At 41.5% G+C, this 16,151-nt stretch overlaps 1 protein-coding gene across 1 annotated transcript in view; it reads left to right on the top strand.

Annotated features, from left to right (window-relative positions):
• LOC109480152 (inversin-like) overlaps positions 1-15,241 on the top strand; it is a 22,535-nt gene extending 7,294 nt beyond the window's left edge. Inside the window, 17 exon segments of the mRNA XM_019782314.1 lie at positions 877-952; positions 1,440-1,546; positions 2,664-2,773; positions 3,501-3,612; positions 3,995-4,146; positions 4,600-4,680; positions 4,817-4,913; positions 5,583-5,689; positions 6,253-6,370; positions 6,563-6,657; positions 7,395-7,601; positions 12,658-12,792; positions 13,247-13,384; positions 13,894-14,000; positions 14,114-14,206; positions 14,469-14,720; positions 15,237-15,241. Of these exon segments, the coding sequence (XP_019637873.1) occupies positions 877-952; positions 1,440-1,546; positions 2,664-2,773; positions 3,501-3,612; positions 3,995-4,146; positions 4,600-4,680; positions 4,817-4,913; positions 5,583-5,689; positions 6,253-6,370; positions 6,563-6,657; positions 7,395-7,601; positions 12,658-12,792; positions 13,247-13,384; positions 13,894-14,000; positions 14,114-14,206; positions 14,469-14,720; positions 15,237-15,241 (1,992 nt within the window).
• The last annotated feature ends 910 nt before the right edge of the window (positions 15,242-16,151 follow it).

Genomic DNA, 16,151 nt, shown 5'->3' with positions numbered 1-16,151 from the left:
TCCGCGACTAACTCCCTTCTGGGGCAAATGTAGAGGGATAACGGTACAACCCTCATAGCGTCACCAAATGAGGTACTTTGTAAAGGTCCGTTTCATTTGGTATATATTACCATTGTGACAGCATTTTATACCCCAAAATAGGAATCTTGCGTCTTGTTTTAGGTCCCGATAGTAGAAAGAATGCAGTGTACATGTATTCAGATGGCCGCCGTGTAACGTTACGTACTAGCGAGCGCGCACGACAATACCGCCAGAGTAGAGTAGGTTATCCTAACCCTTTAGATAGCGCAAAGAAAACAAAAACGACAGATCTGCATTAAAGAAAGTTTATTTTCCATAGCCTGGGCTAAGCCACGATCTATAACCTATGGCTTCTCCACGGGCGCTGGGGACGAGCGTGGTATTAACCGTTGCCTAATTATAATGTCTGCACAGTAGGTCTGGCGTTGACGCTTGGGATTTTGTTGAAATATATAAAACTTCACGGAGAATTGTCGCCTATGGCTTCTTGTTTTATGGTTTTCGTTGGATTTTTGGTCAACGTTGCATCAGAATTTTGCCTGTTGCAGAGGATATCTTTTCCGATATAACATTTGGAAACTACAGATGGAATGTTAACCTTATATGCGCAAATATGACCTTTATTATATGAGACATTCTGCCGAAGTGCTATGCACAATATATTACGGGTTTTGCGCAGGTGCAGTACGTTCTGCCGACATGCTTGTTACATACATGTAAAGCAACGTACAGTCAGATTCACTCTTATGGTGGAATGCTTCTTTTTTTCTGCATTTTTTTCTTATTTTAAAAACCTTGTGTGATTCTGTAGCACCATGGTACATATTAGAATATGTTTTTCTTGTGTATTTGCAGACATCACTTGAGAAGTGCAATGTAACAGCACTTGACAACATGTTCAGGACTGCACTACACTGGGCAGCAGTGTTAGGTGAGTGTCACTAATTTTTGCCTGATTTTTGAAGAAAAAAAACAAGAAATTTTGTTGCCCTCTGACAGTGGTCAACATGCCAAAAATGGGCAAAGATGTCTGTTGCCATGCCGGAAGGTGGATGGCAGATAACTATGAAGAGAGGAGACAGGACAAGGCACTGATTTGTTGTTTTGTCTTTTACTTTGATGCAGTGATGTATTTAACTTCTTTTATATGTGATGGTGGTTGTGTATATGTCATGTTTCCACTAAATCCCCTTGTTGTTTTTTTCGCCCGCTCACATTAGATTTAGAGTCTGTGGAGGATGTCATCCATAAAATTTACTTGCTTTAGCCTTATGTGCAAAATTGTTACAAAAACGATATAAGTACACTGTGAAACAAGTTTGAACTTCCAAAATAATAAGTACACTGTGTTCTAACCAATAAACTTTTAATATTATTTTATATTAAACTATGTCTTCTAATATTTTTTGTGTGAACAGGTTACCACAAGATAGTGGATCTCTTGTTAAGAAGAAATGCAGACTACAGCAGTTCTGACTCTAATGGTGCCACACCACTTCACTATGCAGCACAGAACAACCATGCAGTAAGTAATACTTACTCACCTCTTACAATACATATAGTTTTATTTCAGACACCTCCACTTTTCTCTACATATACATTTTGTATACACTTAAGTGAACTTCACTCGCTAGTGCCCCCACTTCAAACATTCTCACCAAGGACACGTTTTGCCACTTCCACTGAAGCAAAATCACCCTTTCTTCCTCCATTCACCTCTTAGGGGGAAGTTCCACGCTGAAAGTTTCTTTCCTAGAACAACATGACTATGGAATAAGCTACCCCGTGATTGTTTCCCATATGGGTATAACCTTAAACTTTTCAAGTCTAATGTCAACAAACATCTGTCCTCACTGGCTGTACAGTAGCCCAAAACATTTTGAGTGGCTCCAGGGTTGGACAAGTTTTTAAAAATCCACTTGCCCTATTGGGCAAGTACCTGGTCATTTCCACTTGCCCGAACCAACATTTCACTTGTCCAAAATATGAATTTTACCGTACTAACAGGAAAAAATTATTTTATTATAGAGTTCATGATGTTGGATACTTTTTTCATCAACATTGTTTGAAACTTGGACAAAATACTGGAGGGGCTATACTTTGCATCCAAAAAATTTACTTGCCCAATTGGGCAAGTACAGGGGGATATTCACTTGCCCAAACAGTACTTTTACTTACCCTGGGCAAGTGGGCAATGGGACTTGTCCAACCCTGGGCTCCCATGAACCTTGTTTTGTGGTGAAGTAAATTTAAAGAAAAGCAAGACAAATTTTAAAAAGTTGAGACTATCATATCTTATATGCCATTTACATGGTTGCAGTGAATACTGTACATCACTTTATATTCGTGGTAGCAAAATTTCGCGGTCATAGAAAATTGAACATGTTCCCGGAACTATATGTTGGCAGAACTATGTTCGCAGTGGGGGCAGGTGCAGAAGGAAATAAGTCTACAAATTGTTTGCGGTTATGATAAATTCGCAGTACAGAAGTGACCACAAAAACTGTGCATATATAAAAGTACCACAGATATATTAAGTCAACAAAGTTGGGTTTTCATACATGTACATGTACAGTGTATATGTCTATTTTTGCGGTTAGTGTTTTGATTAATGTATTTTGTACTCTGTCTTTAACTTCAAGGAAACAGTGAAAGTGTTCTTCTCCCATGAGCAAGTCAAGGACGAACCTGACATTGAAGGTCGCACAGCTCTCATGTGGGCTGCTGGGAAGGGTGCTGATGATGTCATCAGGTACGGACTTAGTGGCCTGACACAAAAATTTGTTTTTCACTGGCACAAACTGTTAGAAAATAGCTTAAATGTGTAAATGCCACTTTTTGCAAAAAACAAAGTGAAATTTTCTAAGTAAATCTGTCGAGATTCAAAGTGCTTGTTCTTGCATCTTGCTACAAATTAATTTATTGGAGTTTTGCACTGGGGTAAGTTTGGAATAGTCCACATTTGCATGGGAGGGAGATGGAGTGAAATATGCTGTATTTGCTGTACATTATATTTGCTCCCAAGCAAATGTCAGCCTTTCTAGTTTCTAGTATGTATTTTGTAAAGCCTGTCATTTGCTTCAGGTAACACATACAGTGTACAAGAACTTTGCTGGTTACTGCCATACATACATGTAGAGTATTTTAGAACTGCAGTTCACTTATAAATTGCTTGGAGGTGCTTGTGACAAGTCTGTGTTGCTGTACTTGACCATGCCCATTTGTTGTTTGCAAAAACTTTCCTGGTTTCAATGTATTGCCATGGAGTACATGTATTAGAATTGCAATTCACTTAGACATTGCTAGGAGGCGCTTGTGACAAGTCAGTGTTGCTGTACTTGACCGTGCCCATTTATTGTTTGCAAAACTTTCCTTATTACAATATATTGGCATACATAGAGTATTAAAATTGCTGTTCACTTACAATTTGCTAGGTGGCGCTTGTGACATGTCTGTTGTTGCTCATCTGTTGTTTCCAGAGTTATGCTGGACAACAACGCAGACATCCACGCAGCAGACAAGACAGGAGGAACAGCGCTCCATGCCGCAGCGCTGTCTGGACATGCGCAGTCTGTCAAACTCTTACTGGATGTGAGTCCCACAAAAAATTTCTCTTCTGAATTCTTTTTATGTCTTTTGGACTGAAAAGAGCTCTCTGTTCAGCTGTAATTTTTACTGTTCTATTTTTTTGCACAAGGAAGGATGCAAGCTTTTGCTTTAGTGTTTTCTATCATTTGCAAAAATGTAGTTGAAGAAGTAAAGAAGAAAGATAGTCTGCTGTTCATTTGTGAATGTTTGTAGATACATTGTACCTTTTTTTAGAAAATTGTTACTTTTTCTTTGCACAGTACATCAGTGAATGTGGTAAACATGTGAAGACAAAAAAGGTTTTTAATGTTTTTTTTCTCTCAGCTTGGTACATTGGTGAACAGGGTAAACATTTTGTAAAAAAAATTTTTTTGTTTTTCTTCAGCATGGTTCATCAGTGAACGTGGTAGACATGTTAAACTTGACCCCACTGTTCCGTGCCTGTGAGATGGGTCACACCGAGGTGGTGCAAGTGTTGGTAGAGGGGGGTGCCAACATTGACCGAACTGACAGGGATGGAAGATCACCCCTGCACTGGTAAGGAATCTTCTTACTCACGAATTTTAAAGAAAACTAGAAACGTAACATTTGCAAAGCAAATGCATAATGTTTATCTTCACATATGGTCTGCTCTGTTAATTCTTACTCAAATACATTCATATACATGGTGAGACAGGAGTATAAATCCCTCCTGCTATAAAATTGCAGAATGATGTAACCCAACACTAGTTACCATGGTGACAGACATCTGGTTCATGTCATTGACCTTATTGATTGGAGAAGAAGAATAAGAAAAGGAAACAGAGCAAAAACAGTCTATGTTTTCTTTCTGTAAACATAATAAAACAGAAAATCTACAAAAGACATTCTTTCAATCATGCATATCGTAAGCCTTTTAAGTTCTACAGTGTTGTTTGAATTTAATTATAAGCATCATTTCTTTCTTTGAATAAATTTTTATGCGAATGTGGTGCTATGTTCTGTCTTCAGGGCGGCACTGGGAGGCCATGCCCACATTTGTCAACTGCTGATTCAGAGCGGACGAAACCCTGACGTCAAAGACAAATCCGGGTAAGTAACAAAGTGTTAAAATGAAGTTCAATACTTATTTGCTGATAGTATCCTAAAATTTCTGAACTCTTTTTATTTCTCAGTCAAAAATGTAGACTTTGAAGATGAGTAACCTGTAATATCTTTCCGTTTCCAGCCGTACCCCACTACAATGTGCAGCCTATGGAGGCTTTATCAACTGTATGGCAGTTCTAATGGAGAACATGGCAGACCCAAACTTACAGGACAAGGAGGTACATGTGCATACTATAACATTGTGGAAAGATGGTTGGGTGACTTGTACATGTAGATAAAAGTGATGTTTGCAAGATGGTTCGTTGAATTTCAGACATCCAACTTCTGCATGTAATAGAACCAAAACACTGATTATGAAGTGTAGGGATGACATGGTGTATTTTGTCCAAAATGTAGTAAAGCAGTATTACTGTACAGTACTACAGTACTACTAGCTATCAAAAAGGTTTTGCCTCAGTGTTTGGTCACTAAGTCTTAATGGCATCCAGTGCAATTTCAGGGCAGCAAAACTGGAAATATTCTGAATAAGGCAATCTGTATGATATTGACACTTACTGCTTCACATTAGCACATTTTAGTCAGTAATCCATACTTTGGGTCTTTAAAACTGCAGATACAAGCCCCGAGATGAGTCCTTCATTTTCTGGGTGGTACCATAAAATCAGCCCAGGGACCTTCCAGTAACCATTTTCTGTCAGAATTTTGGAACTGTTTGCTCCATGAGTGTCAATATACAGTGGGATAGTGTAGTTTCAACTCAGCAAGTATGTACTTGTAGATAAATTACTAGAATATTGGTTTTGAAAAATCGGGTTTCCAAGCCCCAAAAACTGCATTGGATGCCTTTAGTACATTTTATTAATGTCCTTGTTCCCTTGCCTCTGCAGGGAATGACAGCGCTCCACTGGTCGTGCAGTTCAGGCTACATGGATGCCTGTAAACTCCTCCTACAGTACTCTGCCTTCCCTAACCACATGGAGTTCACAGAAGACAGGTCAGTAAGAAAACTACAGTCTTACGCTTAGATTTTTAGACAACATTAATGCCGCATCTGTTCAGATATATTCTTGTATACAAGCTTCTGGAAGAAACTAGAAAGCTAACATTTGCAAAGTAAATGCATAATGTTTACCTTCGCATATGGTCTGTTCTGTTAATTCTTAATCAAACACATTCATATATATGTATGGTGACAGGAGTATAAATCCCTCTTGCTATAAAATTGCAACATGATGTAACCCAACACTAGTTACCATGGTGACAGACGTCTGGTTCAGGTCATTGACCTTATTGGTTTTGAGAAGAAGGAGAGGAAACAGCGCAAAAACAATATGTTTTTCTTTGGTAAACATATTTACTTTGTAGAATGTTACCACATGTATCATTTGTCCAGACTTCAAATAGAAAACAATCTTTCAAATTGTAAGTGAAATCAATTCTGTTTTGGAAAGATGAATGAAGTTTTGAAATCATCCCTTCACAAGTGATCCATGTTACTATCTATAGCCTTCACAGTGGTATTGAGGATTGTATTTCTTTTTTCATCATATAATGTAGGTTCACACCACTGGACTATGCTCTGTTGGGAGGGCATCATGAAGTGGCACAGTACATGATAGAACAGGGAGCCCTGTCTATTACAGGGATACAGGACCTGGCAGCCACCAAACTACAGGTTAGACATGTAAATGTACAATGTATGTAACATGTATGTAACAATCATATATGTAACATAGAACTGGGAGCCCTACAGGGATACAGGACCTGGCAGCAACCAAACTACAGGTTAGATATGTAACATGTATGTAAAATGTATGTAAACTGTATGTAACATCTATGTAACTTGTATATTGTTGTTTTCCTACAGGCCATGTATCGAGGGTACAGAGTGAGGAAAACATTCCTTGAGAGAAAAAAGCTAATGCTGAAACATGAACAGCTCAGGAAGGATGCCTTAGCCAAGTATGAACATTATTATGTCTATTTTTCTATCCTTGAATATTAAGTGTAGCAATTTGTGTATTGATGCACTGTAAAATATTCATAGAATCACCGTAGAATCATACTTAAAATTCAACAACTCAGTCTTAAAAATACAACTTTTGAGACAAAAGTTGTCTACGTCATGTTAGATATAAAATCATGTCCTCAACTCAAACTCTTTGGCTTGAAAGTTCAACTTGGTAGATTTTGTAGTAGACAAAAGTGAAATTTGTAACACAAAGAGAAATTTTTACTGAATAGCACCAGTTTTTGTCAAGGAATGAATCAACCCACTGCCACTATGACGTCACTGTATGCAGATAAAATGGCGCGGTTCAAAAATTATAGTTTATAACGTCCCCCGTCATACATGTGTGTCTTAGGCCACACCACTTTAATTTGTTGGTTCTCAAATTCGCCTCTTCATATTTTTTCTGATTTGCAAAAAAAAGACTCTGGTTCTGAATCAACTCAAATATGCTCATATTTTGCCAGCAACAGTTGAGGAAAGTCCTTTTCTTCCTAGTTGTTACAGTTTTTCCATCTATCAATGCAGTGGTTTGATTAAAAGTTCAAAATTCATTGTTTGAATATTAATCCAGCCTTTTGTGTTGACTTCATGGCTCCTATCACTGCATTTGGGGCTATAAAAGGATGCCTAGACCTGTTTTTTTTTTTTTGCCCTGTCACAAATAACTAGTACTTAATCTCTACAGAAAAAGGGCTGAAGAGGAAAGAAGACAAAAAGAGGAAGAAGAAGAACAGAAGGCACAGGAAGTGAAGACAGCGCCGGTTCTTGTGAAAGAACAGAAGGTGGAAAAGAGAGACAAGGAGCTGGAGACTAAAGACATAGAACCTGTGAAGGTCAAGGCCACTAACACCAGACAGACAGTTGTCAGGAAGAGACATGTGTCTTCTGACAGGTGTGTTACCTCCATGAAAAATGGAAGTATTGTTTTTGGCGTGTCTGTGTGTGTGTCTGTCTGTGTTTCTGCAACTTTGTTGTCAGCATAACTTCAGAACACCTCCATGGATTGTGATGATATTTGGTTTGTTGGTAGGTCATAGGAAGACAAAGGTCAAGGTCAAATATAGGCCTCCTGGTGGCTGACCTTGGTACTGCAGCAGAACTTCCGGTTTTTGTATCTTTTGTCATGAACATGCTATGGTCTTGATTTTTTGGTGACAGATTGCTTTTCCTGTCAGGAATAAGTGGTGAGGGTTTTCCCCCTAGCAGCTTGTTCTGGAATTGCAGGGGAGTTTTTGGCAAAATCTTTTAAAGCGGATAAGTCCAATAAGGAACAACGTATTTTCATCATTTTTGGTATCTTAGAGAGATATGTACATAATTAAATACAATTTATGTAAATGAAGACTTAATTTGCATGATAAATAGAGTGATGAAAGTTGTGTTAAGTGCCTTTTCCAAGGCAGGACATCAAGCAATTGTTGATATTGCGACACACCATTGTCTTTCTGTATTTTTTTAAAGCATTGGTAGAAATTTTGTTCTGCAATTCGGGAATACTTTCTGCAAATACACACTTTAAAGTTCAGATCTAAACCCATGGCATATGCAAAATTGTGTGTTTGCAAACATTTTACATGCAAAAGTACATGTACATGTATATTATAGAGTCAGTAGTAAACACAAATTCTTAAACACCATTGTACCCCTAGCCTGATGTTTTTTCAGTCTGTAAAATTGCAGGTTGCTTAATTTTTCCTCTACAATATTTAAAATGTCTCTGCAAAATGCAGACTGCAGAAGGGTATTTCTTTTATTGTAAGGCACTTACAGTACCAGCAGCCTGTACAATAAGACTGAAAAACTCTTTCTTACACAGGGCAATATGCCTGTACAACGAGTCTTTGCAGTAACTCTCAGGACTCTCTGGACTGTACTTTAGTGCCCATGTGTGGCTTTGTAATGTGTTTGTTTGTGTGTTTGTATACGTATTGAAATGTTAATTTTGTATTTGTACAGTACTTACTGTAGGGGAAGGAAAACCCTGATTTCAAACCTCCGCTGCCTTGCGGCTATACCCACCCTGGGAAAGGCTATGGGAGTAAACCCAGACAGAAAATCCGGAGTGGTGTACGTTAGGCGGTTGTCTGTCAAACTCTGGCATTCTTCCGACAACTCCTGCAGCCAAACCGACGCCAAGTGTCACGCCTTGCGTTCCCTTGGACCACGTCGGAGCGGCCAAGAGGGGGGCCCTGTTGTTTGGGCAGCGCAGAGTCTCCATACACTTGCCCAGGCTAGCACTCTGGAGAGACCACTCCAGTCCCCACCTTTTGACGGAGGGGAGAAACAAACCGGAAGGCAGCAGTTACGGGTTGTAAGTCCTTGCTGGATTGACGTAGAGCTGGACGCCACGGGCTGCCTTCGACAGTGGGAAGGATCCTCGTTATCCTACTGGTCAGCTACCGCCCGCTCTAAACCGGGCAGCCCCCGGTCAGTTAGGTGCTGACCCGTCACAATCCACCTGCTCCATTGGGTGCTTGGAGCTTAGAGTCCTTACTCGACAAGTGGATTGTAAATCGTGCACCAGACAATCAAGTAAGAAAAGAGAGGGGAAAGGGAGGGAAGGGAGGGAAAGGGCTCCAAGGAAATGACTCGAGCTATCCGCATTGGTAGCTGGAATGTACGAACCATGCGCACTGGTCTGTCGGATGACCTAAGGGACATTGATGACATTCGGAAGACTGCTGTGATTGACCGTGAGCTTTTCAGACTCAATATTGACATAGCTGCTCTACAAGAAACACGGCTTCCCGACAGCGGGTCCCTTAAGGAGGATTCCTACACCTTCTTTTGGCAAGGGAAAACAAGTGAAGAACCCAGAGAACACGGGGTTGGTTTTGCCATTAGGAACACCTTGTTGCACATGATAGAACCTCCATCAGGTGGGACAGAAAGGGTTATTACCATACGTCTCTCCACACATGAAGGACCTGTTAATCTTTTGAGCGTTTACGCGCCGACCTTACAGGCCACGTCTGAAGTCAAAGACCTTTTCTACGAGCAGCTTGACAGCGTTCTCAAGGCAATCCCAACATCAGAACACATCTTTATGTTGGGAGACTTCAACGCTAGAGTGGGGGCAGACCATGAGTCCTGGTATGATGTGCTAGGCCACCATGGGATAGGGAAAATGAATGAAAATGGGCAAAGGCTCCTCGAGCTTTGCTGCTACCACAAGCTTAGCGTAACAAATACCTATTTTCCCAACAAGGCTGTCCGCAAAACATCTTGGCGACACCCAAGATCCCGCCACTGGCACCAGCTGGACCTAGTCATCACACGACACTCCTCTTTAAACAGTGTTTGCAACACGAGGGCGTATCACAGTGCAGACTGTGACTCTGACCATTCTCTCATTATTTCAACAATAAAGTTAAGGCCCAAGAAGTTACACCACATGAAAAAGAAAGGTCAGCCAAGAATCAATATCAGCAAAACCACCCTACCAGACAAAAACCAGAAGTTCCTAGAACAGCTTGAGGGATCACTCAAAAACACTGATCAAATACAGTGTGCAGAGCAGATGTGGGAGTCACTCTGCAATACCATCCATAGTACGGCTGTCAAGATCTATGGGAAGAAGGAATGTAATAACACAGACTGGTTTGAAGCACACATTTCTGTGCTCGAACCTATCATAGAAAAGAAACGTGTAGCACTCCTCAGCTACAAGCAAAACCCCAGCAGCCAAAAACCTACAGGCACTAAAAAGCTGCCAGACATGAAGCTCAACAAACCTCACGCCGCTGTGCAAACAACTACTGGGTCCAGTTATCAGAGCGTATACAGGTTGCATCCGACATCGGTAACATCAGGAAAATGTATGAGGGTATCAAACAAGCAACTGGCAAAACAATCAAAAAGTGTGCACCACTTAAAGCAAAGACAGGGGAGACCATCATTGACAAAGAAAAGCAAATGTCACGCTGGGTGGAACACTACCTGGAACTTTACTCACAAGAAAGTGCAGTCTCTCAGGACGCACTAGACAGCATTGACGATCTGCCCGTCATTGCAGAGCTGGATGCTGAACCCACAATGGAAGAGTTGAGCAAGGCAATAGACTCTATGCCAAGCTGGAAAGCACCAGGGGAAGATAATATCCCAGCGGAAGTCATTAAGTGTGGCAAACCTGTTTTACTAAAACCACTAACACGACTTACTATGTCTTGCTGGAGAAGGCAAAGTTCCCATCAATGCGCAACTCTAAGATCATTACCCTGTACAAGAACAAAGGGGATCGTAGTGATTGCAACAGCTACAGGGGCATTTCCCTTCTTAGCATCGTGGGGAAAGTCTTTGCCAAAGTGGTTCTCTCTCGGCTGCAAGTACTGGCCAACAGGGTTTACCCCGAATCCCAGTGTGGATTTCGTGCAGAGAGATCTACAACAGACATGATCTTCTCTGTACGCCAGCTGCAAGAGAAGTGCCGCGAACAGCAGAAGCCGTTGTACATTGCCTTTATCGATCTGACCAAGGCTTTTGACCTTGTGAGCAGAAAAGGTCTGTTTCAACTGTTGAAGAAGATTGGGTGCCCTCCACAGTTGCTTAGCATTATCATCTCCTTCACGAGGACATGAAGGGTGTGGTCAGCTACGACGGAGAGACTTCTCAACCCTTCGAAATCCGGAGTGGCGTTAAGCAAGGGTGTGTCCTCGCTCCGACCTTATTCGGAATCTTCTTCTCTCTGTTGCTCAACTTTGCGTTTGGTCACTCCACACAAGGTGTCCATCTACACACTCGCAGTGATGGGAAATTGTTTAACCTGGCCCGACTGAGAGCTAAGACCAAGGTCCGCACAGTCCTTATAAGAGACTTGCTGTTTGCTGACGATGCAGCACTGACTGCACATGTAGAACAGGAGTTACAGCAGATGATCAACCAGTTTGCCCATGCCTGTAAGGAGTTTGCGCTGATCATCAGCATCAAGAAAACTGTCGTCATGGGGCAGGACGTCCCCAGACCACCTGCTATCACCTTGGACACAGAAGTTCTTGAGGTGACAGATCACTTCACTTATCTCGGATCAACTGTCACCCAAAACCTGTCTCTTGACAAGGAACTAGACAGACGGATAGCCAGAGCTGCAGGTGTGATGACCAAACTTGCAAAGAGAGTTTGGGACAACAACCTTCTGACCCTAAACACAAAACTCCAAGTCTACCGCGCATGTGTTCTCAGCACGCTACTGTATGGCAGTGAGACTTGGACGACCTACGCTAGGCAAGAAAACAGACTTGAAAGCTTCCACCTGCGCTGCTTGAGGCGCATCCTTGGAATCTCCTGGAGGGACAGGGTACCTAACACCACTGTCCTGGAGCGTTCTGGCTCTCTGAGCTTACATCTCCTCCTCTGCCAACGCCGCTTACGTTGGCTGGGTCATGTATACAGAATGGAGGATGGGCGTATCCCAAAGGACATCCTGTATGGAGAACTTGTCACGGGAAGACGCCCTGTAGGCCGCCCAGCACTACGCTTCAGGGACGTTTGCAAACGCGACATGAAGTGTACCGACATTGACCCAGCCAGCTGGGAGCAGCTTGCGGCAGACCGCAGTGAATGGCGGCACGCGGTCAAGGTTGGCCTAGCAAGAGGACAGGTGAAACATCACATGCGGCTGGACACAAAGCGCCAGAAGCGGAAAGAGAGACTCCATGCTCAAAACAGCTCATCTTTCCTGTGTCCCAACTGTGGTCGGGACTGCCATGCGAGGATAGGGCTGATTAGCCACACCAAACGCTGTCCTCGGCCACAACACCAGACCTAGAGTGCTACCATCATCTTTCGAGATGGAAGGATGCCTACTATACTACTACAGTACTTACTATACCATTGTAAAAATCAGTGTTATTCAGCTTGTATGTGCACTAGCTGCAAGGCTGATTTATTATTAATAAAACTGAAACTTAAACTTAAGGCATTTTTCTAAAGTGTTGTTTTTCCTTCATTAGTAAACCCAGTCTGGAGGTTTGTCCAGAGGAGATTCTACAGCAGAAGAGACAGGCAGTACAGCAGGAGAAGGAGAGGTTACAGCTCATCCGACGTAAACAACATGCCGCAACAGTTATACAGGAGGCATGGAAAAGGTATTTTCTTTAATACATGTATACAGTAGAGTAGTGTAATAGAACTGTCCCGAAGTTAGGACTTGAAATTAAAGGTGGTCCAATGGCCACTGACCACTTAAATTTAGGCTGGGTCAACTACAAAGGTTTTGGGGACAATAGAAAAATAGTTAACATCAGAATGTCGGCCCTTCTTTTGTTTATCAGGCACATGTCCCGGCTTTGGTCTGGAAAAATCTCCCCGAATTTTTTATCTACTCTGCAATTATAGTGCGCCTGGGAGTGAACATAAGCAAAATAAAGTTGACTTCAAGTTGAAGTCATACAATACTTCCAAAAAAACAAGTTGGGACAGTTCATTCTCACTACGGGACAATTGAAATTTATTTTTGGGACAGTGCTGGGACAATAGGAAGAAAAGTTAATTTCGAGACCTGCAAAAGTTTGAATTTTCCTCTGTGTTATGTCTTCACAGGTATAAAGCCAAACGACCAGGCTTGTTCAAGTACACCCTGCTGGCTGTGGGTGAGAGAAGAAAAGAAGCAGCAGAGGATGAGTGGAAGAGAGAGGTGGCAGCACTCACTATCCAGCTGGCCTGGAGAAAATACTTCAGGTAGTAGGATTGGTTGATTGATCGATCAATCAATTGATTGATTGATTGATTGATTGATTGAATCGATCGATTGATTGATCGATCGATTGATTGGTTGGTTGGTTGGTTGGTTGGTTGGTTGGTTGGTTGGTTGGTTGGTTGGTTGGTTGGTTGGTTGGTTGGTTGGTTGGTTGATTGATCTATTAATGGGTTGGTGGATTTATTGATTGATGGGATGATTGATTGATGGGTTGATTGATTAATGGGTTGGTGGATTTATTGATTGATTAATTGATGGGTTGATGTGTTGATTGGTTGGTTGGTTGGTTGGTTGGTTGGTTGGTTGGTTGGTTGGTTGGTTGGTTGGTTGGTTAATGGGTTGATTGATTGATGGGTTGATGTGTTGATTGATGGGTTGATTGATTGATTGATTGATGGATGGATTGATTGATGTTGTTTCTGAAAATAGCTTTTTTTATAGTTTTTGAGAATAACTTTTTATTTAAATCGCATTTCCTTTTTTTTGACAGGAGAAAACTCTTGCGGTCGCTGTCCCCCAGACAGAGGAGAATCCTCCATCCATGGAGCCCTGAAGTCCTGGCAGCCAAACAGAGAACACTGGTGGAACAGGTGTATGGTGAGCAGAATGTAATCTTATGAGTATATAGATCATCCAATGACATCTCTTCTTTCTCAATATGAATTGCTTTGTTTTTCTTGCCAATTGGTGACGCGATATTTTTATTTCAGGAGAGAACCAGAACAGACTGACTCCCCAGTGGTACCCCACACCACCCAAACCTCCCAGGCCTGAGTACATGAAGTACATTCCATCTCCGGCTGGTAAGGTCTTCAACTATTCATACTACAACATCGCATATAAGGTCGTATTTGTGCATATATGGTAAACATCCCGTCTGTAGTTTCCAAATGTTAAATTGTAAACTAAAGATATCCTCTGCAGTAGGCAAAATTCTGATGCAACGTTGATCAAAAACCCAACGAAAACCGTGAAAAATCCGGGTTTTGCTCAGGTGCAGTACATTCTGCCAACATGCTTATATACATGTAGAGTTGCTGATGTTCTATACTGTGTGCTTCCCAGCTGTTTCGTTTAACTACGCGGTGGACATGTACAACCCGTGGGCCAGTCGGCGCGGGATCAGCCGTATGGAGTACGTCCCGCCTAACAGCACCCGGGTCGGCCGAGAGTTCTCCTTCCAACAGAGCGCCAGGATGAGGGAAACACCCACTTACCCCACCATGAACGGCACCATGGAGGTACCTGCAGTACCGAAATGTTCTGCTAGATGTCACTATTGCACTGTTCATGGCTGCTTTATGGCCGCACAACACAGTATTTATGGGTGAACCCCGTAGTCAAAAGAAGTCCGGGCACAAAGTAGTGCTGCAGAATACTAGAGAAAGGTGCCGAGATTGTTCTGTGCATGGCATCAAGATAGAACCTGTGGTAAATGTTAGAGGAATACGTCAGTTTTGAGACTGTAAAAGTTGAATTATGGTGCGTGTTCAGTCGGCGTAGATTTGCGCTTGGATACTTGTCCCGCCTAGTACTGTGCATCGGCTGCAGTTCCATGACCTCCGCAGTGGCGCTAATAAAAGAGGGCATGAGAAGAGAACTAGCCGGCAAATTTAAGCTCATTTTCGCATATTTTGTACACATATCAAAATCCTGAACCTTGCTTGTGTTACTATGATTTTCAGTGAGTCGAGGTGAGTCACTTTGGGGTCCTTAACTATAGAAATCTCCATAGGGCTAGAACTGTGTTGTGGATGTTATGTTTCTGATGCCATTTGTTTGTGTGTTTCTTAGTTTATTTGTTTTGGTGTTTCTTCCTTTATTTTTTAACAGGATAGCAGGATAAGGAAGTTATGTATGATTTTTATGGTGTGTATGTATGTCAGTGTTCAAAGATTGAAGAAGAAGTTTATGTTTTTTAGTTCCTTGGGACTTCCTTTCAGGTACTAAGAGAGATTTCTTGTTTCAGTGGGACCCATATGTTACTTTTGGCAGTGGTGGATCCCAGAGACTTGGTGGAACAGGACAGAGTATGGAATGGGACATGTTCGGTAAGAGATACATGTAAATAACTACTGATGAATTTACTCAAGAAACTGGATAGATTTTGAAAACTGTCAGACATTTCAAGAAAGACTACTTTTCGTCAGTCACTGACATCGGGTAACAATTTCCTTGAATAATGGGGTGTTTGAATTCTTTTACAATATTAAGATATCATTTTAGACTTTTCAAACTGGATAAAAGTTTAATAACTAAACGTTTCGGGTGTTGTTCCGACACCCTTCATTGTTGAATGGAATACATAGGAATTTTCGGAATGCTATATGAGAAACAAGGTTCTAAATAAACAAAACAAAAAACAGTCAAGTTGTTCAAAGGTGTGTTCTAAACAAAAGGTAACTGACATAAAATATGTTCCAAAAAGGGTAAGCAAAAGAGGGAAATAAGGAAAAAACTGTACAAGACTAATAAGAAACTAAAGTACAGTAAAAAAAAATACATGTCAAAAATACAAGTGTCTGAAAAATTAAATAAATACATTTTTCTTTTCCTTCAGTTGGGGATTTCCGGAACGTGAGCCTCTTGGATTCCATCAGAACAGACCAGTATTCCTACAACCTGCGGCAGTCTCAGCCCTTCCCAGGGCAGCTACATCCCTACCAGTATCACCAGGAGTTTTGAGTTCAAAGCTGGGAAAATGCCTCCACTCCTGAGGCATCGCCAAAAAAGACCAACAAGTCTACA

Source organism: Branchiostoma belcheri, unplaced genomic scaffold, assembly GCF_001625305.1.
Source record: "Branchiostoma belcheri isolate BF01 breed outbred unplaced genomic scaffold, Haploidv18h27 scaffold108, whole genome shotgun sequence".
NCBI classification, from domain to species: Eukaryota; Metazoa; Chordata; class Leptocardii; order Amphioxiformes; family Branchiostomatidae; genus Branchiostoma; species Branchiostoma belcheri.
The sequence above is the reverse complement of the archived record's forward strand: the minus strand, read 5'-3'. Positions and strand labels throughout refer to the sequence as shown.